Here is a 24881-nt window from a genome sequence, read left to right as displayed (position 1 = left end):
CCCATTGTCAGTTGTAGGGTCTGAAACTAACAAGAATGAAACCATTAATGCTGTTAACTCTTCATGATCTTTATGGCAGTTGTGCTTTCCAGCTCTTGTGTAATGGCTCCTGCAAAATGTAAGCTCATGTTGTAATGGGGCATACGACAACTTCATCTTAGTTTCGGAAACTGGCAAGTCAGCCTGAATTGGCCATTCTGAAATGTCACAATAAATACCAGAGATGAGCAGGAGTGCTGTAATTCGGAAGCTAAAAATTACAGCTGGCACTATCAGCTCTTCATATTTTACTAATTTTTATTTGTCAGACACTTTTAAATAATTGGACCTGACCTTGGTAATGTTCCCTTGTAAATCATAGAATCATAAATGTTGGAGAAGACCTCTAAGATCATCCAGTCCAACTGTCAGCCCAACACCACTGTGCCTACTAAACCATGTCCCCAAGTGCCATGTCTACACTTTTTTTGAACACCTCCAGAGATGAAGACTCCACCACTTCCCTGGGCAGCCTCTTCCAATGCTTCACCACTCCTTCAGTAAAGAATTTTTTCCTAATATTTGATCTAAACCTCCCCTGCGACAACTTGAGGCCATTTCCTCTAGTCCTATCATGTAGCATGGAGATATATATAAATAAAGCATGTTTACAGTGTACACCTGTAAAAAGGCAGTGCCTAGAAATCCCTTCAAAGAGCCACTGGATAACCCTTGCAGGAGTCATTATTCATCTAGAACAGGGCAGAGCTTGGGAGAAGCAAGCCAGCTGTGGTTTTTACAACCATATGTTGAACATCTGGATACACAGGGATTATTGCAAGTTTGTGCATGCATAAGAAAAATGTTCTCTTTCTGAGAAATCTACAGTGTGGCAGACAAGTCCTCTGCTGCTACAAGGTGTAGTGACCATTCAAAGCATGTTGTTTCACTTTCCTCTGCAGGGCTGGGCACATGGGCTGGACTAGAAGTGTGCTCTGACCTCACAGGACATTGCATCCTGACCATAGCATTGAGGACATGAACTCTCCCACCTGACCGAACGGTGGAGTATGAGGAGAGCAACAGAGGGAGAGTAAAACACTCTTCTTGTCATGAGTAGAAGCTGTTGGTATCTGAGGATCAAATGGACAAGACAGCTGTCCACTGCTAGGGCCAGGGACGGCTGATGAATGTTGCAGCACTGTGGTTTTAAAAGGAAAAGGAAGATCCTGCACAGTGTCCAGTCAGCTTTGCTGCTGCTGGCAAGTGTGGTTCATGTTTGCAGTCACACTTTGGTTTTCTACCAGCAGCTTGCAAAGGCTTGAAATGTAATTTTTTTTTCCTGAAATGTTATTTTATCTGGCCAATTTCCCTTGATTTCTGCATCTGGCAGGTGCTGTGTGCGCACATGAACCTTTCCACTAGATGAGCACGTATAACCTATGATACCATGGATGTTTGTGAGGGGGCAGCAGCAACAGTGGTTCTTGTCTCTGTACACTGCTGGCATGCTTACAGATGGAGTATTGGTTGGCTTTGTAGATCCAAAGTCTTCCTGTTGTTACCACCCTTTTATTGTCCGTAGGAGATGGCCAAGGCAGCTTCTGTATGTACTCCGGAGAGCATGGACAGTGAAGACATGCTTTTCATGTTGTATACCTCTGGCAGCACTGGGAAACCCAAAGGCATTGTTCACTCCCAGGCTGGATACCTGCTGTACGCTGCTCTCACACACAAGGTAATTCAGCTGCACCCTCTGGAAGAGGTTCGTTTACCTTCTGACAGTGCTTAACGAGAGGGACGTGGACTGATGGGGGTGGTGGCTGCATTTTGTGTTTGGTGCTGAGTTGGCTCACTGGGTGCAAACAAACTGAAAAACATCTAAGAAATTGTAATTAATCTTTGAGATTTGTTCCTGGGCAATACAATACTATGCAAAGCAGAGGAAGGAAACTGTGGTGCTGTTGCTTCTGCTTTTAAAACGTGCTAGTGTTGCAGGCCAAAGTTTGCGAACATTAAAGTGATGCAACTAAGGAGATTCTGGTAAGTATCTTACTGGCATTGTTAATGTGGATATTACTGTACTATTTTGCAGTGGAATGCTGGCCGTTTTTATTTCAGAAAGGATCTGGACCCTTAGAACAACCTGTTTGCACAGCACTTAGGATCATAGAACCATTAAAGTTGGAAAAGACCTCTAAGATCATCAAGTCCAAACCTCACTCCAACACCACCCACTAAACCATACCCTAAAATGACTTGTCTGAAGATCAAAAATTACAATCATGCTCTGTGGTTGCACCTTTGCGTTGCTTTTCTATGTGATTGGGGCTAGGTGTTTTACCACCCTTTCTCATAAAAAAATAAAAGTTAAGTCACTGCTTCTTGAAGCTTCTGGTCCGAGATCTGCATATGAAAAGGTAACAGTGAGGTGTGGAGAGGACTGCAGTGAGTGGTCTCCATCTGGCTTTTGAGGTATCACCTTGTTTGTAATCACGTTTTCTTTCTTTAGGCTGACACAGTTGAACTTTTAGAAGATTTAAATGTGTAAGTGTCAGACTTCTCTATGTGAAGGGTTTTTGTTATATCAGCTTTTCTAAGTGACTGTGTGATTGCCAAGGCATCTCTTCATTAGTCCAGAAGGTAAACCCTGCACTCTGGTGCAGATATGCAGGGAGGCGCTGTAAGCAGTTGTGGTCTCTTCAGAGCCTGACAGGGACGGGGAGTAGCAAAGGTAAGCGAGAATTGGCTCCTCTAGGTAGAGACATCAGCTGGTCTGTGTGGCCTCTGGGGTCTTGCACACTCATGGGTGATGCTTCTGTCATACACTCCTGGACTGGGATTTTTTTTGGTTCTGATCCATTTTCTTTCATTTAAAACATAAAGCTGACTGTGCCTTAGGAGTCAGGACCTCTTCACACAGTTGAGGAGTTAGATTTACAGTGGGGAGCATTTTCCATAACTGAGACAAGATAGTGAGTTGTCCAAGGTCTTTATCTTGAATTTAATGAGCAGGGAGAGGGGAGCATCTGGAAAGCGATAAACACTGATAGAGAAGCTGAGTAGATAAGAACGTTTTTCAGAAAGCATTTAATGGACGCGTATCAGTTTCACCAGCTTTCTCATGGAAACCTGTTAATATTGGTGAGGGGTCTAAGTCTCTGAGCCCTGCAACTGCGGTTCGGGGTCATTCCTCCCACATGGACTTACCTAAGGATGCTTACTCCAGGATCCAGGGCTCTGGGCTTTGGTTGTAGGTTTTTTTTTCCTCCAGTCTGAGCAGCTCCTAGTAAAGCCATGCTCCCTGGCTGTTTGCAAAAGAAGTCAGGAGACTGAAAGCCCTGGTACTGCCCCTCTGATTTGCTTCCTCACCTTGGGCTGGCTGTTGTGTTGCTGTGTCCTACATGTCTGGCTCCACTGGCCCTGTGTGCTCTCTTGCTCCCAGGTGGATATGATGAGTCCAGCACCTTATCTTTAAGCTCTTTGTGCCTGCCAACAGAAAGTCAGCTGGCCTTACATTTATCTTTGCAGTATGTATTTGACTACCAGCAAGGCGATGTTTTTGGCTGTATGGCTGACATTGGCTGGATCACAGGACATAGCTATGTTGTGTATGGACCACTCTGCAATGGAGCCACCTCTGTCCTCTTTGAAAGCACTCCAGTGTACCCTGACCCAGGTGAGGAAGTGATGGGCAAAGGTTTGGCTAGACATGGCAGTGTGACAAAGGAGATGCAGAAACTTGTCCGGTGTGACCTGCCTCCTCAGTGGAGGTAAGCTTCATTTCTTGGGAACGTGTGTCTAGAATATTCAGGAACATCTGTGCATCCAGGGTGAGATAAAAACATTGCCGTTGGTTTTGTTCTATACTCACAGTATGTGCAGCTTTTGCTTTGGTTGTTAACCTTCCTGCTTAGTGTTTGTGGCGGTGTGTCACTGTGAGACAGATTAAAAGACTGTTTGTGATCTTGCAGGTCGTTACTGGGAAGTGGTACAGAGGTTGAAAATTAATCAGTTTTATGGAGCACCTACGGCTATAAGATTGCTCCTGAATTATGGAGAAGAGTGGGTGAAGAAATATGACAGATCTTCCTTGAAGACTTTGGGATCAGGTACTTCTTCTGAAAAAGATATGGAGTTTTGTCTGGTGAAATGAAGGAACCAGAGCAGCTCAGCTGACCAAATGGGACAAGCTTAGAAATAGATGCTAAATCAGGCCCCCTATCTGGCTTTTCAGATATTTTCTTAGCAGAAGGAGAAACAAACTGAAGTTGGGGCCATTGAACCTTAGTGTGATTGCCTGTTTCCTGGCTTATTTTGCAGGATTGCATTCTTTGGTAAAAGGATTTAATCCCAAGGTAAATAATATCACTTTGAATTTTATTGGCATAGGTGTCCTAAGCAGCATTTTCCTGCATTATTTAGTTTTCTGAAAGTTCTTATACATGACTTGCATTGATTAATTGCTTTCAGGGATATTTATTGCTTACCTTTTGGTCTTTCTGGATAAAGTCAGTCCTTTACACATCCCGGCAAAAATGCTGCTTAAAGATCATGCCTTCAGCGTGTTGTGCACCAAACCCCAGTTACAGTCTGCTTCCTTACTTATTTTGATCCAGTTGGAGAGCCCATCAACAACGAAGCCTGGCAGTGGTTCTACCATGTGGTGGGAGAAGGGCGCTGCACCCTTGTCGACACGTGGTGGCAGACAGGTAAAGGGCATCACTGGGGAGTCTGGACAGGTTGCTAATGGGGAGAGAAGAATTAATAACATTTCAGTTCAATCCCATGAGTTTGTCAAACCCTGGCATTTTGTTCTGCTTTTGTAAGTAACTTGGGAGGTTCAGCACATAATAGCAATGTAATAAAAGCACTAGCGGTCTTGTTTTTTTATTTTCCCCTCTAAATGTTCTTTGGTGTTTTGAATGCTGGAAAATCTCAATTGGTTCTAGAAACAGGAGGTGAAGATTGAATTTCTGGGTGAAGCTGGGAGGAGGCAGCTTGAATTGCAAACCTCATTTTCAATTATTTATGCAGCTGTACTGACCTTGATGTGGTCTTATCATGAAAAGACATTTATAGCACCATATAGCCGCAACCCGTACTTAGGTGTGCTTTGTTTCCCTTCTTGGGAATGGTCAGAGGAGGATGGAAAGTTAAGTTGTGTAGTCAAAGTGACTCGAGCAGCTGCTGTTGTGGATTGACAAGGAGTGAGCTGAGGCTTGCTGGCTATGTTTCAGGTGGGTAGGAGACAGTGGCCATCGCCCAGCAGGGCTGCCTGGGAGCAGGCAGCCCAGGAGTGAAGTTGTATGCTCTAGTTGTTTTGGACCTGGACATTTGATGCCTCAAAGAGATGCGCGCTTCTGTTTTGGTGGACATGCTTGATGCAGCTGTGTGTATATCAGTTAAGGTTTTTTTTGCACTTAAAACTAGTGGGACAGAGTGGCTGGCTCTCGTAGATACCTCTCCAGTTAGAGCTGAGCTGGTCCCTGCCTTCTGCCGGCCCTGGCCTGCAGTGGAGAGAGGCCACAGTGTTGCACTTTGGCTGGGGCTCTGCTGGCTTGTGGGGCCCTGCTCTTGAGAGGCCTGCAGTGGAGAGAGGCCACAGTGTTGCACTTTGGCTGGGGCTCTGCTGGCTTGTGGGGCCCTGCTCTTGAGAGTCCTGCAGCTTCTTCCCAGCTTCTTCCTCAGCACCCACTTCTCTTTTCTGGGCACCAATATTCAAAAGTTGCTAAGGGTGTCTTGCAATATGTCCTCAAGTCTTGCACAGTTTGCCATGGAGCTACAGGCTTCAAGGATTATAGGTTCATAGAATCATAGACTCATAAGGTTGGAAAAAAACACTAAGATCATCCAGTCCACTTGTGAGCACTCCTGTGTCTACTAAACCATGTCCCAAAGTGCCACATCTACGCATTTTTTTGACACCTCCAGGGATGGAGACTCCACCCCTTCCCTGGGCAGCCTCTGCCAGTGCTTCACCACTCTTTCAGTAAAGAAATTTTTCTTAATATCCAATCTAAATCTCCCCTGGCACCACTTCAGGCCATTTCCTGCTGTCCTATCACTTGTTACTTGGGAGAGGAAACCAATACCTGCCTCACTACAACCTCCTTTCAGGTCCTTGTAGAGAGCTATGAGGTCTCCCCTCAGCCTCCTCCAGGCTAAACAACCCCAGTTCCCTCAGATACTCCTGTAGCCCCTGTACTCCAGACCCTTCCCCAGCTCTGTTCCCCTTCTCTGGCCATGTTCCAGCATCTCAATGTCCTCCTTGTACCAAAACTGATCACAGGATTTGAGGTGCAGCTTCACCAGTGCTGAGTTCAGGGGGATGATCACTTCCCTACTCCTGCTACCCACACCAAGGGTGCAGCACAGCTGCTGGCATTCTGTCTCTGCTGAATAAAAGCTATGTCTACTCTTAAGTTTTCAGCTGCCATTGGGTGGAATATTCATTTTCTTTCCAGTCAAGTTGGTCCTGATTTCATCCTTATCCCAGCTAACAGCCTCTCTCTTCAGAATCCCTGTAGTCCATCTCAGTGTCATGAATTAGCTTCTGGCACACAACCAAGCTCCATTTAATCCAGACCAGACTTTTTATTTTCAGAATTGAAATAAAACAACCTCAGAATTCAGAGCAGCAATGTTAACTACTATCTACTTCAATTACTGATCTCATAAACCATCTGGGTTCTCACATGCTGGGCAGAAGGAAAGCTGACTGGTTAGGTGTTATATGCTTTCCTCCTCACTGTTCTGAAATAAAACAGTAGAGAAGCAGTTGCTTACTGTACAGTGATGGAGTTGAGAAGAATCTGTTTTTGCCCTAATACTTTTTTTATTTGTCTGCAATTAACTGGTGTGTGCAGTGTGCAGGCAGTGTCTCTTATTTCCTCTAAAGTACGGGGTTAGATCTTATGTTAAACTGTATTTCTCCTGGGTTTTTTTTGGAGCCAGAACTGTTATGTGAGAGTTTAAAGAACATTTGCTGTACAGTCTGTAAGTGCAGAGTGCTTGATCTTACCTTGAACCACGCATAGTTTTGCAGATAAACAGTTACTGGCTCCTCAAAGCATCATATAATGATAAATATTCATTAAATTGATTTTATTAAAAAGTGGAATCAATCTTTCTCCACAGTGGATGCTTCCAATAACGAGTAAGCCAAATTAATCTTGGAAACGTTAAATATGCCATTTGAAAGTAAAGGGAGCATGGAAAGAGATCATAGAAACCGTTTGATGGATGCTGGCTGTGAGCCTGCAGTGTCACCTCTCATAGACAATTCCAATAAAGCTTGTTAATTGTAGTGTTGTATGCAGTGTCCTCTACGGTCTCTTGCTTTCTGAAGCGGCAGCATGTTGCCACCTAATGAAGCCTGGAAGGCATAAAGTTCAGCAAATGGTGATTTAAGAATCCACTTGAAAGTCTTTGGATCAGCAAATGAATGAGATAGCGATTATAAGAAGCAATTTAACTAGCATGGTATTTGCAGATGAGAGAGATGGAAAATTCCTATGGCTCTTACTGTTAGAATATTAGGTAATGCTGTGCTCTGATTGACAGGAATAGAATCAAAGCTGTGTGAGAGTTTCATGTGTAGTTCTCAGTGCAGAAGAGACATGAGGTTTTTTTTTATTGGTTTCATAAAAAAAGCACAGCTGTTCTATGCAGCTGGGAACAAAAGCTGTTTTTTAAAGACATCTCTGAATAGACGGTGGAAGCTTTTTTTGTTGGTGCCATCCTATGATGATTTAGATTGGGCAGGTGCTTCTGAGATGGATTCTTTCCCCAAAGCAGTCAGCCCAATCTGTCTGTGGTGGTGAAGACAATAGTGGCAGAGTATGTGCTTCACTCTGCTGTCAGAGGCAATTTACCCATAGCAGAGGGAAGCCTGTTTCAATCCATCGCCATCTCTGCTCAGATTCTTGCTGTCCTTGCTTAAAAGGACATCCTGGTGGATGAGAAACTCAACATGAGCCAGCAGTGTGCATTTGCAGCCTGGAAAGTCAACTGTATCCTGGGCTGCATCGAAAGCAGTGAAACCAAGAGGGCAAGGGAGGGGATTCTCCCCATCTACTCTGCTCTTATGAGACCTCACCTGGAGTCCTGCATTCAGTTCTGAAGTCCTCAGCACACGAAGGACATGGATCTGTTGGAGAGAGTCCAGAAGAGGCCATAAAGATGATCCAAGGGCTGGAGCACCTTCCATCCGAGGACAGGCTGAGAGAGCTGGGGTTGTTCAGCCTGGAGAAGAGAAGGCTCTAGGGAGACCCTGTAGCAGCCTTCCAGTACTGAAAGACGCTACAGGAAAGCTGGGGAGGGGCTTTTTATCAGGGAGTGCAGGGATAGGATGAGTGGGGACAGTTTTAAGTTAAAAGAGGGGAGATTTAGATGAGATCTTGGGAAGAAGTATTTTCCTGTGAGGGTGGTGAGGTGCTGACACAGGCTGTCCAGACGAATTGTGGCTGCCCCATCCCTAGAGATGTTAAAGGCCAAGTTGGATGAGGCTTTGAGCAACCTGATGCAGTGGAAGGTGTCCCTGTCCAATGCATGGGGTGTGGAATTCGATGATCTTTAAGGTCCTCTCAACCCAGACCATTTTATTTTTCTGTGGTTCTAAAATCTCGGTGTGTTTGCTGTATGGTGACAGCATGGGCACAGGAAACGTGGAAGTAGGGCTTTTCTTCTGCCAGCTCTGCCCCTAAAGAGACAGACTTCATAAGGGCAAAGCAGAGCCTGGAAGCCTTGCTGGCTTTGTCGTTTGTCAGAGGCTAACTTGGTACTTTTAAACCAGTTTAAAATAGGTCTTTGCCATGCAAATAATTTTTAAAGTATGCCTGCCACTGTGCAGCTACCTTTGGACATCACTGCCTTTTGTGAAGCTGGCTGCAGAATGTGTAGGATGTGGCAAAACCCACGCTGAAACATAGCTTTCAGTGCTGTGTTCAGAATGAGTAGTGGCTTACGAAAAGCAACCATCAGTTTCATAGAATCATTAAGGCTGGAAAAGACCTCTAAGACCATCCAGTCCAACCAGCAGCCCAACACCACCATGCCTACTAAACCATGTCCCAAAGTGCCATGTCTGCATGTTTTTCAAACACCCCCAGGGATGGAGACTCCACCACTTCCCTGGGCAGCTTCTTGCAATGCTTCACCACTCTTTCAGTAAAGAAATTTTTCCTAATACCCCATCTAACCTCCCCCCCCTCAGCACAACTTGAGCCATTTCCTCCTGTCCTGTCACTAGTTTCTTGGGAGAAGAGAAGAGACCAGCACCCACATCACTACAACCTCCTTTCAGGGAACTGTAGAGAGTGATGAGTTCTCCCCTCAGCCCCCTCCAGGCTAAACAATCCCAGTTCTCTCAGCTACTCCCATAGTGGATACATGCCCATTACTGAATGTGGAATAATTTTGTATGTAGGCCACACGGGAAACTATTTTCTGCAGGCTTGAAGCTTAGGGTTTCTCAAAGAGACCCTACCTTCTTACCACATCTGGGCAGCTGCATGCAAGTTCGGGTCAAATTCAGCCTTTCCAGTCTCTGGTTTCAGTTTCACAACTTCAGCAAAGACCAGGTAGAGGAATACACTCTCAAAGTGGCAGAACATTTATTTACAGAGCTGTATTTTTAAAAGCCTGATGCTCTTTGTTTTTGTTTCTCTGTTGTGTTTCTGAATTAGTTTTAGAGTAAATAAGATCTGATTAAGGCTGAAATCTGATTTAGTGCTCATCCCAGCAGGAATGAAAAAGGATGATTAAAAGATTCAATTTGGAATAGAAGATAAGCTCGACCTGCCTGTCAGGGGTGGTTTAATCTCATACTCTGTAATAAAAGTAATTCAGACTCCTAAAGTGCTTTTCATGCTAACTTTAGACAGCTGTAAAAAACAGCACTGGGAGATAAATCTCCTGATATGCTTATAGTTTCACTGTAAAATCATTTCTAGTGTAGGACATGGGGCTGGTGAGTCCTGTCCCTGCCTTCAGGCAACCCTGTTAGTGTGAGAAGGAGCTGTGTGGGTGTTGGTGTGCTTTAGAGCTGCCTGCAGTCTCTGGGGATCTTCACTGTTGCTGACTGACTTGCCACGGACGAGTCTGTGGGAAGGCTCTGGAACCTGCATGTGGTGGCTGCCACTGCTGCTGCAGGATCCACAGACTGAGGTAAACCTTTGAAGAGTTAAGCCGGATGACGTTCTGGAGCATGAGGAGCTGCTCTTCCCCTGAAGTGACTGCTTGGCCACCCTCTGTGGTTTGTCACTGATGTACATGGTGGGCAGCAATTTTTGCAGCCAGCACTGAATAATGCATCATGCAGAGAAGGGAGTAGGAGTAGTTACTCCTTAATCCAGGCTCACCAAGGTGGGGGCCTGCCTGCAGCTTTCTGCCTTCTGTAGGTAGAACAGGCCTTGGTGCTGTTGCCCTGGCTTGCCAGACATTTTCTGTGTTTAAGCCTTTGTTGTATTCACAAAGAGCTCTTGGTTTATCAGGTCTGTACTGCTTCCATAGGATGACAGAACTGTAGAATCATTAAGGTTGGAAAAGACCTCTAAGATCATCCAGTCCAACTGTCAGCCCAACACCACCATGTGTACTAAACCATGTCCTGAAGTGCTATGTCGACATGTTTTTTGGACACCTCCAGGGATGGAGACTCCACCACTTCCCTGGGCAGCCTCTTCCAATGCTTCACCACTCTTTCAGTAAAGAAATTTTTCCTAATATCCAATCTAAACTTCACCTGGTGAAACTTGAGACCATTTCCTCTTGTCCTATTGCTTGTTACTTGGGAGAAAAGACCAACACCTGCCTCACTACAAACTCCTTTTAGGTCCTGGTAGAGGGTGGTAAGGTCTCCCCCTCAGCCTCTTCTCCAGGCTAAACGATCCCAGTTTCCTCAGCTGCTCCTTGTAAAACTTGTTCTCCAGATCCGTATTTCAGATCACTGTGCTACTTGGTGTTGCTTAGTTCCTTCCTAGGGGCTTTTTATTGCAAGAAGTCTTCACTATTCCTTTCTTTAACTGAGAAAAGCTGGCATTCATTTTCATCCAGCATTGGATGGACCCCAAATATTCTGTTTTTCATTATTCTTCCAGAAACTGGTGGTATCTGCATTGCCCCACGGCCTTCAGAGGAGAAAGCTGAGATTCTTCCGGCTATGGCTATGAGACCTTTCTTTGGGATTGTGCCCGTGCTGATGGATGAGAAAGTGAGTTGAAGCTGTACTGGGTCTCTGAAAGAGAAGCCCCTGCACGTCACTGCCTTAATCGCCTTCCTGGTGGCAGAGGAACAGGATCTAGAAGGGTGTTTTTCCTCAATTGAAATGGTAGAATAGATGAGGAATTCATATATCAAGCACGTCTCAAATGTCCACTGAGATTGCCAGCTGGGCATTGCAAGCTGCCTGCAGATCTCTAGAGGGATATTTGCTTTTTCAGCACCACTTTTATTGTCTTGCACTGCTTCTAATTAAGAGCTGCTGCCTCCATTTATGAGAGCAGTCTGAGGTCACACAGCTGGAGCAGCGCATGCAACATCCAGTGATGTGGCAAGACTGATGCAGCCAATGGGACTGATGGAGTTTTCCAAGGGAAATGCAAGCCATGAGGCCCTGCAAGTGTGTGTTTCGGTGACAGAGCTGGTGCTGGTCTATGAAGCCGTGCTGTATGATCCCTGTCTGGGCTCCAGTGCTCTGTTTAACTGTAAAGCATATTATCTCCATACGTGGCTTAGTAAGGGAATGTCACAATTAACAGAAGTGAAAATGGAAAGCAGGGATCTGGCCATTTCCTTGCTAGCCTCATCCTAGGCATCCTCTGGCTGCTTGACTTATCTTTGCTGGCCTTGCCCTTTGGAGAATCAAAGCACTCCCTCGTCTTTTAGTCTTAAAAGTGTCTTATCTGCTGTGCTACTAGCCTCAAAGGGTAAGGAAGGAGTGGGTTCATTTTCTTCACCTGTGGCCCTCCATGAGCAGTCTGCAGTGATTGGCAGGGTGGCTGTTGTCACATCAGAGACACAGAAGCGCTTACTATTCCTATTTTGTTCACCTGATCATTCTTCCTGTGCTTGAACCTGCAGGGAAAGGTTATAGAGGGCAATGATGTGTCCGGTGCTCTTTGCATTGCCCAGCCATGGCCTGGCATGGCAAGAACAATCTATGGAGATCACCAGCGATTTCTTGATGCCTATTTCAAAGTCTACCCAGGTAAGGAAAGAGCTAAAGGAAGGTAGGCTGCACTGCCATATAAGCACACTGAATGTTTTCAGCAACGCTTTGTGATATTTCTGTGCCAGCCAGATCCTATTTGCTTGGGGCTGTGGGTCACACATTGCAAATGTGCACTAACAGTCTGAGATAGTGTTGGCCTTTCTAGCTGTCGAAAGGAAATTTGTTTTTTAGACATGTTTAATGTCCCAAGTTTTAAAGTCCAAACACATTTTCTTTGGGCCATTTGTGTGTCGGTTGGAAATAGGAGTATTGGGTGGGAAATTACCCCCACATCACTGAATCTCACTGCTGCTGTCACAGGCTGTGACGTCCTTTCTTTTTTTAAAACATGATCAAGTTGTACCTGGCAATAATTAGAAGTGGCAGGGAAACATTTTATTGTAGGAGATTGGACACTCAGGGGAGCAACTGAAAGGGATTTGAAAGGTAGACAAGAATTAGAGAGATAATCCTGTAAGTTGTAAAAAAAGAGTTGGAAAATAAGAATGGGAAACTGGTAGAAGAAGTTGAATGACGCCATAGCTTCTCATAACTTACTATGTGTTTGTATCTGAAATCTTGTTAGTGGATCATTGTTTAATTGATTTGGAAAGGCTGGAGGCATGACTGAAAAGTCATGAATTGGCCAGTAATGGGTTCTGGCAAGAACCACCTTCAGATTTCGCAGCACTAGCTGGCTGCTGCTGCTCAGAAGTGCCACAGTAACAATTCAGATGCCGACATGGCTTTGATGAAAAGCCAACACAATCTGGTGTTCTCAGTGATGCTGGAGTTTCCTGGAACCACTGTGTCTTTTTCAGTTTCGCTCAGAAGTTTTAGACTCTCTAAACACCTTGCTTATCATGGGTTTTCTTTTTCAGCTAACTTGATAACAGTGTTTCTGCAATACTCATGTGATGGAGAGGGACTGAATCTTTGATAGCTGGAAGGGAAAATAACTTTTCATCAGTCCCAGTGTAAGCGATTAAAAAAATTGGCATTATTCCCACCTGCAAAATGTAATAGAACTGCTCCCTTTCAGCTGGGCAGTTTTAGTTTTCTATGTCTGTTGGGTGTAGCTAGCAGCCCAATAGCCTATGGCCTGCTGGCGGATGGCATTCGAAGTGGTTTTATCTTGGAGCCATAGGCACCAGGCCTGAGCTGTGTTGCTGTACAGCTGTGGATGTGTAAAGCCTAGAGAGATCAGAGACCACCCTTCTTGGTTTTGTCAGTCCAACAAAGCATCACTGTTGTGTTCGTAGGATCATAGTATTGTTTGGTTGGAAAAGACCTTTTTGATCATCAAGTCCAACCGTACCTGTCCACTACTAAACCATATCTCTGAGCCCCTCATCTATCTGTCTTTTAAATCCCTCCAGGAATGGTGACTTGGCCAATTCCCTACACAGGCTGTGCCAGTGCCTGATAACCCTTTTGGTGAAGAAATTTTTCCTGATGTCTAATCCGAACCTCCCCTGGCACAACTTGTTACTGGCCTTGGTTTTACTACAGGGAACATCAACCACTGTTTGCTGCTGATTGCCTGCAGCGATTTTGCACATCTTGGCAAAGATCTGACCTCCACTGCCTTGGTGCTGCTCAGGTGCTTGCTAGTAGCCAGCAGAGTGTAGGCAAAGCAGACAGAGGCTGGGGATGGCAGAGGGAAGTGGGAAATGGTGTGTGGTAGGTCATGCAGCTGTAGGCTTAGAAGTCCCTGCAAACTGCTTGATCCACCCCACCCTACTTGCCATTCTAGAGCATAGTCTGTTCTGTGTTAGAGCCCAAAGCAACAGGCTGGCACAGTTCCTGCTGCTGACCACCATGTGTCTTTGCTGTAGGTTACTACTTCACAGGGGATGGTGCTTACAGGACCAAGAAAGGCTATTACCAGATAACAGGGCGTATGGATGATGTCATTAACATCAGTGGACACAGGCTTGGGACAGCAGAGATAGAAGATGCAATGGTAAGTTCTGAGCAGGTAGAGGTCCCTTGACAGGGTGTACCTGTGGGACAGAGTGGCCCCTTGAAAGAAGCTTTATGACTTTATGCAAGCGCAGGGTCTGTTGCCTTCAAACGCCTACCCCTGCATACATGCAGCAGTTTGATGCGTCATGAATAGCAAATGTGGAAAAGGAAACAGCATCCTTATTCAGGAGATGACAAATGGGCAAGTGAGAGAGCGGTCACTCCATGGGTAGTCCCTGCAGTGGAGCTGTCAGAGCTGTATTTGTCCTGTTGCAGTTGTAATTTTAGATGCTGGTGGAGTCTCCATAAGGGATTGTCTCTCCTGTTTGTTCTTTCCCCTCTGCTAACATCTAACCTCTTCTTCCCAAATCTGTCATTCTTGCTCATCTGAACTAGCTGAGTATGCCTGAGAATTCAGCAGTGTTAAATATGAAGCAGCCTTGATTCATGTCAGCTGCAAAGCTAGTCCCTTATTTTAAGAGAAAAGTAATATTAGCTCAGGGAATAGAAAACAAAAAGTCCTCAGAGCTTCAGAGCTTGACCTGAATATTTATTTCTATATTATGTCCCTTGCCTGCAAATGGCACTAAATGTAACGTTTGATAAACCTGAGCTGTTTTTGCATGGCAAACAGGATTCTGTTGCCTCCTCTGTGAGTAAATCTTTAGTCCATGTGGGTTTGTGATTGTAGATACAAGATCCAGTTCGTCTCCCACTCTGTATGTGTGCGTGCATGTGTATATGCAACCATATTTATGTACTTTGATTGCTCTGTGATGATTTCTTTCATATTTTAATCTAGGATATCATAAGCCAGTTTTTGGAGGGGCATTCAGATATGCGATTTCTTCTGGTCAAATTGTGTTTTTACTGCACAAGAATGTTAAACTCTAAAGTGTGACAGAAAAACACTGTTGTGTAGCATACTAATAAAAATATGCATTCAGCAAAACAACCCTTCTCCCTTTCTGGGAAGATGAAGAGGCCTATTATTTCTGCCTTCTGGTGCGCTTTGGGCACTTACAGACCCCACTCAGATGTGGGCTGTGATGTTGGCAGCTTTGCTTTTGCTCTGTTGGCAGCAGTACCCTATGGCCTGGAGCAATTTAGGACTGGTTTTGCTTGTGATTTGGCAATGGTCAGTCCCCACTTGGGACCATAGCCACGCACACGCAAGAGCACAAAGAAAGCATGTTTTGAGCTGATGTAAATTCAGCTTGGCGTGCAGTGGGCTTAGCAGTGTAAGAGTTCTTATTCGTGTGTTTAAAAGCAGGGCAAATCCAGTGGGTAAGTACTACTCCCAGAGATGTGGCCATGGCTGTGCCACCAGCTGACCATGTGGTAGGAAGGAAGATCCAACTTTCCTGTTGTCCTTTCAGTAGGATTGCCTGAGAGGAGGGTGAGATACGGCAAGGTGTTTTGTTCCTAGAACAACTGGTGCAAACTCTGCAGGGCTTGAAGCAGTTGTTATGCTCTGTCTGTTTTTATTTCACTTTCTATGAAGGCTGATCACCCTGAGGTCCCCGAGACAGCTGTGATTGGGTATCCCCACAAGATCAAAGGAGAAGGTATGTGAGAAGAGAGGGCTCAAGGGAGACTTTATAGCAACCTTCCAGTATTTAACGGGGGGTGCAGGAAACCTGAGGAGGGGCTTTTTATCAGGGACTGCATGGAATAGGATGAGGAGGAAGAGTTTTAAGCTGAAAGGGGGAACATTTAGATGAGATCTTAGGAAGAAATGTTTTCCTGTGAGGGTGGTAAGGCACTGGCCCAGGTTCCCCAGAGGAGTTGTGGCTGCTCCATCCCTGGAGATGTTCAAGGCCAGATTGGATGAGGCTTTGCGCAACCTGATCCAGTGGAAGTTGTCCCTGCCCATGGCAGGGGAGTTGGAACTGGATGATCTTTAAGGTCCCTTCCAACCCGAAGCATTCCATTATTCTATGGTTCTATGACATCTACATACACTTTCCTTAATTTCTAACCTGGGCTTTGTGTTAAGAGGTCCCTAGGGAGCGGGAAGTGCAGTCATCCTCAGATTGATTTGCGTTGCCAAGAGGCAAAGCCAGCCATGTTCCTAAGCCAAATGCAGGTGTTACTCCCCTGAATTGGTGTTATATATAGAGTTTATGATTGTGGTAGAGCTTCCTTAAAAAGGGTTGTGCGTCTCTTAGAAAGGGATGTTCTTTGAACAGAATGGAATAGTTGGTTTGCGCTGGCCAGCTTTTGATCCCAATGACACTTTGGTAATTTACGTTGAATTGTCATTGTCACTGGCATGAGTCTAGTCCATAGATGTCAAGACAAAGCTGGGCCATTGTTTGAGGGCTGGAGTCCGACTCTTTTGTAAACCGATGGTTTTCTTGGCAGTCCCTAGATTGCACATAGGAATAATGTGAAGCCTCCCTTGGCATTCGAATGAGCATCCCTGGTCTTGCCAGCTAGGATCTGATTTGGCTTCTGCTCATTTGTCTTCCAGGTGCCTTTGCTTTCGTAGTGGTAAAGGAGCAGACAACTCATGTAGACCGTGTCAAAGAAGAGCTCAAAACCATAGTGGCTTCCAAGATAGCAAAATATGCTGTACCTGACCACATTCTGGTAAGTTGGAGACTGCAGCTGGGACCAGGAGCAGGCAGGGGCATATTGAGCAAGTCTCACCTTCTAGCCTGCAGTGCTGCTGTTGTCCCTCTCTGGCTGAAGAAGTCAAAAACCAGAAGTAGCTGGAGGGATCCCTGGGTAGGGAAGGGCAGATGCAGTGGTCTGCATGTCCTCCTTCTCCATGCCTGAGGATCAGCAGCAACCCAGAGGGTGATTGGGATATTACAGCTGTTCCAGCCTGCACAGCAGTTTCTTGGTGGGGCTGTTACAGAGCATGTTTCAGAGCTACCCCAAGGCTGCTCTGTCTGGACCAAGTGCTGAACCATCCTTCCTTCAGTTGGATGCACAGAGGGTGTTTGAGAGCACGGTGCTTGGCAGGAGCTCTGGCAAGTGGGAACCCCAGGCCCACCCTGTGCCTCAAGATGTTCGATGTCCCTGTTCACTGTGCAGCAGCATTACTGCTCCACGTAACTAACGCCTTGCTGAAGCAATGTAGCACTGGTCCCAGTGGCCCTGTGTGGATCAGATAAAACCCCACTGGACTGTAGAGAAATGCCACAACCTTCACTGTCCCTCAGGGGCAGAGTGAGACTTTCCATTGCCCAATTATTTAGCACTGATAATTAGCATCAACTCCACGTCCCAAAGCACCGTTCCTGTTGCGTAACTCAGCTGTTCAGCCTGACCCTGGGAATGCTGATGAATTCCAGGCTGTTTCAAGCCTTCTCACCTTTCAGCTTTGTGTGTTTGGGGAGAGTGCCCAAGGCTGTGCTTTAGCTACTTCCCAAGGCCTATCTGCATCCACTCCACTCAATGCTTGGAGACTGACCAACCACTTCTTTGAGGGGCTCTGCTTTAGCGGTGTTCTGGGAAGGTGAACACCAGGAACACAGGTTACAGAGTACAACGGGAGCGGGGAAGGGTGGCTTATTCGACTTGGAACAGCCCAAGAAATCCTCAGTGGATTGGAGCAGCTCCCAGAACTTGAAGGGTTGCAAGGAAGCGTCTCTATTTCCCTGTGTTTGTGCATAGCCTTGCAGAGAAGTCCTGCAGCTCTTTCCTTGTCTAATGCTTGGAGTTATGTAGCCTACTGGCCTGGTCCTGTAGCAAAATGTGAGACTTACTAGCATCTCTGTTCAGTGCCTAAGAATTCTTCACCGGGCTCAAGGTTGTGCTAAAGCTTTGAATCTACTGCTAAGTCTTTTGCCAGAAGCATAGCCAAGACATTTAACACTCTTCTGGTTATGAAGGAAGGTGTGTAGGCTGACAGATACAATGAGGCAGAGAAACATCAGCAAACGGGAGTTATCCCTTGACTAGGAGATTCTGCAGCTGACGTGCAGTATTGTGTGTTTTGTATTCCTGGCCTGTGAAGGGGAATATGAATTTTCTGGTAATGCATTGAGATCTGTGTCATCATCAGTGCCTGAGTTTTCTAGTGCAACTAGCTTTGTAGTGCAATAGTTAACAACTTATTCAGGACCTGATTCTCCAAAGAGCTGCGCGTCCTGCAGCAAGCACCCAACCTGGAGATACGCAGCCACGAGGAAATGGGGAACAAAGTCCACTTAGATAAGGATAAATTATAACACAAAGAATTGATGCTAGTGACACTTCTTTCATTGGACATAAACCAATGTACTCAGTGGGCTGGTATTTCCCAGCAGCCTCAGAGAAGTTGTGGCCATGAGATAGTGTGCCAGGCATAGGGCAGTTTAGACAAATTTTCTTGTGGTTTCCAGCAGGAGCCAGATTCCAATATGGGTGCATCTTTCCCTTCTCTGCAGGTGGTGAAACGTCTTCCTAAAACCCGATCGGGGAAGATTATGAGAAGGCTGCTGAAGAAAGTGGTCACTGAACAATCAAACAACATGGGAGATGTCACCACACTTGATGATCCAAGTGTTGTCAATGAGATATTGGATGCTTACCAGAAGTACAAGGAGAAGAGTTCCTCCTAGCAAGCACTTCTGGAATCTTTCTCCTCTGGAAATGTGGAAGGTCTCGAGCAACCAGGCAAACAACATAGTTCTTTCTTGGTGTTGTTTAGAAAACCTGTGTTCCCTTCTAGGGAAATGAGATTTTCTGCTCCACGATGTATTTTGAGATGCAGAGCTAAGAGCAGTCTGCAGTGTTGCACAGTGGGTGAACTCCCTTTCATTGCTCTTAGAGCTCTTGTACAGGAGCCACTGGTGGTTTCCTTTAGCTATGAGAAAATTTAATACTAGCTGAAGCAAGATGCAGATGTTAATGTTTCTCATTTTAATGTTACTGTACACGGAAATGTTTTTTATACAATACTTAGGCTATTTTAAAGGAAGCCCTGGAATATACTTCTTCAATTGTTCCTTTGGCTTGGATATCTGAGTTCAAGTAGCTGTATTCCACTGCAACTGTGGTGCCTTTCCAGCAAAGCTGGGTGTCCTAGCAGGTGTTTCACATGTGTGACTAGGGAAATGAGAAGGACATGGAGTCCTTACCATAGTCCGATAATTCTGTCTTGTGTTTACCCAGTTGCCTAATAGTTCCTTTGGCTTTGTTCCTAACCACTATGTGTCCTGGGACTTGCCAGCGATGGTGAACCTGTGTCCTTTCATGTTCCACCCAGGCAAGCCAGCATTAGCACTTCCAGCTGTGAAACTGAGCCAAAAAGCCTACTGCCAGGCTTCCTACGTGTCCTCAATGCATTGCTGGTTGCATAGGAGGGATCTGGTCCTATGTGTTTTCATTCTGCCTTGACAAACGGAGTTCACCAACTGGTTTTTTAAAGTAACTGTCCACTTCCTCATTGGTGATGGCAGCTGGATCAATGTTGTCCATCGTGGTTCACTTCTGGATATTAGGAGTGGTCATCTGCAACTGTTAGATCTTTGTTGCCAGTTGGTGATTTCTGGAGGTGCCTTTGTTGCTTGAAGTTGCTATGAAAAGGGATGATGTTTGCTTGCTGTCTGCACTGGGAAACAAAACCCAGAAATGTTCAAGAGAGGTTTGAAGCTGAGAGAGATGTGCTGGAGGGTTCACTGTGACTTGCCAAGCTGTGTGGTTTCTGAGCAAGGCATGGTTATTTTAGCCATGGTTCGTTTGGGCCTGTAATCTTGTTTGCTTCTGCAAAGACTGGCACTCAGTTTGGAGGTAGGTTGGTTCTCCCGTCAGAAGTTGTGACTTAATGCTTATCATTTCAAGTGGGGCCCTATCATGTGTGCCCCTTCTGTGTGCTGCTGTGCTTATCTTCCAAAGAATTAAGTGCCAGGTGGGTATGCACAAATTTCACAATCCACAAAAAAGAAGGAAGTGCCTCTTAGGTGCCTTCTGGAAAGCCAAGGTAGCATTCCAGATTGGCAACCTCAGAACAGCAGGGAACGATAGCCTTTGTCTTTCATATGCTTTGAACATTTCAACTAATATGTTAAGTGTTTTGTTTCTGGACTTGTTTTATCATGAACATCTTTTGAAGCACTGCTTATATCTGGGCTCTTTAGAAGAATTTGCTAGTGGGTCTCCTGTCCTCTACTATGACATTAAAGGTCTCCTGTCCTCTACTATGACATTAAAGGTCTTGGAAAAGCCTGTAGGTGCCAGATGCTTTTAAAAGTTTTGCTCTGGCTGAATTTGGTTTAAACTGGCTAAGGTGTTCAGCCTGGTTGGAGGGGCCACAGACCATGCCGGGAAGGCATGAGGGGAGGACTTCTCCCATCTCCCTGGCTGCAAAAGCTCAAGGTCTGTGCCAGTGTAGCATGTGTTGCGCTGATCGTGGAGTGTGTGCCTTGTCAGGCAGAGCTGCTCCATCTTGCCCTGCCTAAGCCAAGTGACTTGTTTCCACCATTCCGGTGCTGTGGCTGGGGGTCACTCCATGAAACCTTGTAGTCCTGCCTCTGTCTTTCTCAGATGACCGTCTGCTTATTTTTACAACACCGTGTATTTTAACCTGCCAAACTCCTGAGTAACTGGCTGAATTACCAATTTTTTAGCCACAGTTTTACAAGGGTGACTTATTTAACTGGAGTGGTGGGGCTGTGTACTAGAAAACAAAACTATGCGCCGAACTGGAGGCAGGAAAGGCAAGAATGATGTGGCGAGGTGATCCTGTAGGACTGAGGAGAGAAGTGGTGAGGTTTTTGGCCAGCAGAGATTCTGATACAAAATGGCAAAGCAGGATGCTTGCAGTAGGTTGTGTTCTCAAAGACAGATCCCAAAGTTCCTCTGAGTACACTAGCTGTGTTTGCTGGGGCTTTTGTTTGTTTTTAAAATTTATTTTGCATGTCTCTAGGGACTGGGTAACGGTAGGGAACATCATACTTCGTTAAAATTCCCACCCTTCTGACTGCAATCAATTTTTGCGTAAGGTAAGTAGACACCCTGTGGACTTTGTGGAAAGCTGAAGATCCAAAGGTTTGATAGAGTTGGTGGGATGTTAATATTTTAGGGGACAGCTGCTACATATATCCTCTATTGCCATTGCAAAAGAAACACTTCCGTAGGGGATTTTCAAGGAGTTAATGCTTTTGGAGAAAAAGGAGACTGCCTTGTTTACAAGTTGTCTCCACGCAGCCTGAAATACAGTGTGGAGGAAGGAAAATTGCTTTTAAACAAGGTTACACACTTTCCTTTTAGACAAGAATGCATTTCCTACATTAAAGATACAGAATTTCCTTGTCCCATTCACCTGAAATTTCCATGCTAAAATGTGACCCAGCAGTCACAGACATGTGGTCTAAATAATAGACGTGTGGTCTAAATAATCTGAACTGTCTCACGAAGATGAGCTATGTGAGGAGCAATGTGCTTTGATGCATTTGTATGTTTACCACACATTTTCTCTGCTCAGGGAAAGTGGGAGATGTGCACACTCCCTCACCTGCATCCATGTTGTCTCAACTTGCATGGGCTTAGGGACCACAGCTGCCAGGGAGGTAAGACTGACCCCGTTAAATCCACAGCCATGGCAGCTACGGTGTGGAGAGACTGTAGTTACAAATAAGCCTTGCACTGTGAACTTCTGGAGCTTTACAAGCACCTTTGCTTAAATCACATCACCTGCATGTGATTAGAGTACCACGCACCATCTGGTACCATGAGGGCTGCTCTCTCTTCCTTGCTGGTTTCCACAGCTGAGCTGTGGTCCTTGGGGTGTCCATCTGCTCAGAGGGCCCCTCAAGGTATTCAAAGAGAGCATATGGTGCTGTTGTGCTACAAACACGGTGTTCTGCAGTGGGCACAGCTCCTGCTGGACAGCCTCAGCCCCCACCTCTCCTGGTAGAACTGCACTGTTGCAAATATCCCAGCATTGGGAGCTAGCACCCTGTGCTCAGTTCATCTAATAGTACCTTCAGGCTGGTAGAAACAGAGCTACGCAGGGTTTGGAACTAGTACTTCTTACAAAAAGAAGAATGCTGTGCTTCACCAGGTAGCCTACTCATAGAAGGCTTTGCCAGAAAGATGAAATTTTCCAGCCAGAGAAGCCCCCCTTTCTTCTTTTTCCACGTGATCTCTGCTAACACCAGCGGTTGCATCTTCACTGCGAGCAAAAGTCGAGCTTTGCATTTTCATTATGTCCTGGATGTCATGAACATCAGCACTGGTGTGTGGTGACAGTGCTTTCTATTTGGCATGCTACTATCTCAGCCCCCCACCAGGCTTGTGGGTCAGGGAGGGGTTCAGCCCACAGAACTGGCTCTAATGTCCGCAGTTCCTGAAATGCTAGGAAGAAGGGAGCTTGTGCAAGACCCTAGGCCTGCAGTCTTAAGAGCAGATCTTCACTAATCACAAAGGAGACAATGATATATGGAATACTTTACAGTGGGGTAATGGACAAACTCGTGAGTAATTGCTTCATTTGGAAAAAAACTGTTGAGACTCTTGGAAACCTTTGTGTGTCCGTTAGCAAAGTGAGTGTTCTTTGCCAGGTTTCCTTTGTAGCTTTATCAAAAGAGATCCAGAGTCAATTTTACTTGTTGCGGTTTGTTGCAAAAGACAAATGTGCTTGCTTTTTTTCCCCTGTTGGTCTTATGAGACCCAGTCACGGTGCCTTTTGTCCCACTGGATGAAAAAGACCATGGTTTTGTTAATTTTAGAAAGGGAAACTCCCTCTTTCTAGAACTGAGGTGCGCATTTTACAGTCTAACATTAAGCCTTTCATTTCATTTTGTTGTGTTCATGCTTTAAACGCATTTATTGTTCTTGATCTAAAGATCAGTTTCTTCGATGATCTCTGTATTCAGATTTTCATTAAAGCATTTATCTTTCTCCGTGTGGTGGGTTGCCTTTGCATGATAGGCGTCCATCCCTCCATCCCCTAAAGGGTCTGGGACTTCCTTAGTTCTTTGGACTTGCTTCAGCCTGTCCTGATTATTTTAGACCAAAGGAAGGCAAAGGAGTTCGAGATCAGATGAGTCATCTTGTGGTCCCAATTGCTATTTTGCTTTGCTGCTTTTCTCTAAACAGTAGCTCACAGGAAATGAGTTACTGCTGGAAAACTGCCACTGCAAAACAACTCAAAAAGATGAAAAACTAGCATTTGCATGTTAGTAAGATGTATGTCTAGTGTAAATCCCAATAGCTTGTGTAAATCCTGAGTTCCTAGAGCTCTACACTCATTTTCTTGTGTGATGCAAACAGAGAACAGTTAGCGACAACGATTAATTACCATTAGTTGATATGGATGGGTCAGCTACTAATCTCCTTGTCTTGGGCACAAGTAGAAAAGGAGTGAAAATGGGATATGTGTGTGGGGAACATGAGATGAATTGAGTAGAAAGTGAGTGTGTAGGTGTCCCAGAGCCAGGCAGATGAGAGAAGAAATTAATTTCCACATGCCATGGATCATTTGTAAGTGCCAGGCATACACCCTCTGCAGGTACCTCATCCATTAAGAAGTGAGGAAGATTGTGTTTCACCCTCTGCGTGTCAGGTAGATAATGCTGTGATTGTGATGCAGGGATGGACACTGAACATCCTCATTAGCCCCTTCTCTATTGCCTCCGGCAGTTGCTTCTGGAAAACTTCCAATGCCACGCTCAGCGGTGAAACCTTCTGGCAGGTATCTGACGAGTCACAGAGCTGGATAGAAAGGCAGGAGCCCATCTTGCTTTGTGTTTTGCTGTTGCAGCTGCCCCGATTAATTTACTGAGAATTTGTTGGGAAAACAGAGACTGTTTTCCAGCCTAACACAATTCTATTCAGGGACTGTCTACGTGGCCAATTAAAGCCACAGAAACTGATTTCAGCAACAAGTTTCTGGTGTTAAAATAAGCAGGAACAGATGATTCCTTTTCAGCTTCAAAACACACAATTCTGGACAGAGAATTCTCTTCTGGTTCAGTCTAGAGGCCCAGTGTGTTTTTCATGGCCGTGAGCCTAGCCCTGCTTTTTCTACGATGGAAGGATTTGGGGATGTGACCGCCTTTGGGGGTGCAAATGGTCAGGCTATGCAAAATCAACAGCCTATAAACACTGGTAATGAAAGATCTGCCACAGCAACTTTTTCACTCTTGCTTCTATTCCTCTGTAGCTGTTTTGTACCTGACTGGACATCCTGTGTCTGCAGTGATGAAGCTTACTTTATTTTTTCAGACTGCCGAGGCTGGCAGAGTGGAAGCCTAGTGTGTTTTAGGGCTCATCCCACATCGGGGATGCAGAAGACTCAACTACCTTTCAGACCTTGGGGATGCCATTTTACTCCTCTGTGCCTCAGCCCTCTGCACTCCTAGGAATGGGAGTAGCCTCACAGCACAGTTGGAAGGAGAGCTTGTGGAATACCACTTACAAGGTCCTGGGATGAGATAGTTGTTCAGGAAAGCGAGTGCCTTTAGGGAACAGTGCTACTAAGCTCTCTTGCAGCTGCTGGGCCTGTTGCCTGAATTTAACCTGAAAAGAGAGGAAAAGCCACCCCTCCTTTCTTGGTTGCAGCCTGTCTCTGTGGAAAACCACATGTTTTACAATAGGCATGAAGCCAAATAGTCTTTCCCATTCCTTGGCAGTCTCCTGTTCCAGTTGGCTTGCAGTGTTCAACAAAGCCTTCAACAAAGACAAGTGCAAGGTCCTGCATCTGGGTTGAGATGATCCCAAGCACAGATACAGGTGAAACAGATACAGATAATACAGATAGAGTCTGGGTGGAGAATGGACC

The 24881-nt window shown here is 45.5% G+C and overlaps 1 protein-coding gene across 2 annotated transcripts in view; it reads left to right on the top strand.

The window, feature by feature from the left end:
- The window catches only part of ACSS1 (acyl-CoA synthetase short chain family member 1), a 38325-nt gene extending 19253 nt beyond the window's left edge, over nt 1–19072 (top strand). The window contains exons 5-14 of one of the 2 annotated variants that reach the window (XM_009562582.2): nt 1565–1717; nt 3511–3658; nt 3954–4091; nt 4599–4691; nt 11082–11194; nt 12064–12190; nt 14032–14159; nt 15666–15729; nt 16638–16756; nt 18544–19072. In XM_009562582.2, coding sequence (XP_009560877.2) covers nt 1565–1717; nt 3511–3658; nt 3954–4091; nt 4599–4691; nt 11082–11194; nt 12064–12190; nt 14032–14159; nt 15666–15729; nt 16638–16756; nt 18544–18717 — 1257 coding nt within the window. In that variant the 3' untranslated portion in view covers nt 18718–19072. The remainder of the gene's footprint in view (nt 1–1564; nt 1718–3510; nt 3659–3953; nt 4092–4598; nt 4692–11081; nt 11195–12063; nt 12191–14031; nt 14160–15665; nt 15730–16637; nt 16757–18543) is intronic. The other variant, XR_008449128.1, reaches the window with a different exon arrangement.
- The last annotated feature ends 5809 nt before the right edge of the window (nt 19073–24881 follow it).

This window comes from Cuculus canorus, chromosome 3 (genome assembly GCF_017976375.1).
Source record: "Cuculus canorus isolate bCucCan1 chromosome 3, bCucCan1.pri, whole genome shotgun sequence".
Lineage (NCBI taxonomy): Eukaryota > Metazoa > Chordata > Aves > Cuculiformes > Cuculidae > Cuculus > Cuculus canorus.
The sequence above is the reverse complement of the archived record's forward strand: the minus strand, read 5'-3'. Positions and strand labels throughout refer to the sequence as shown.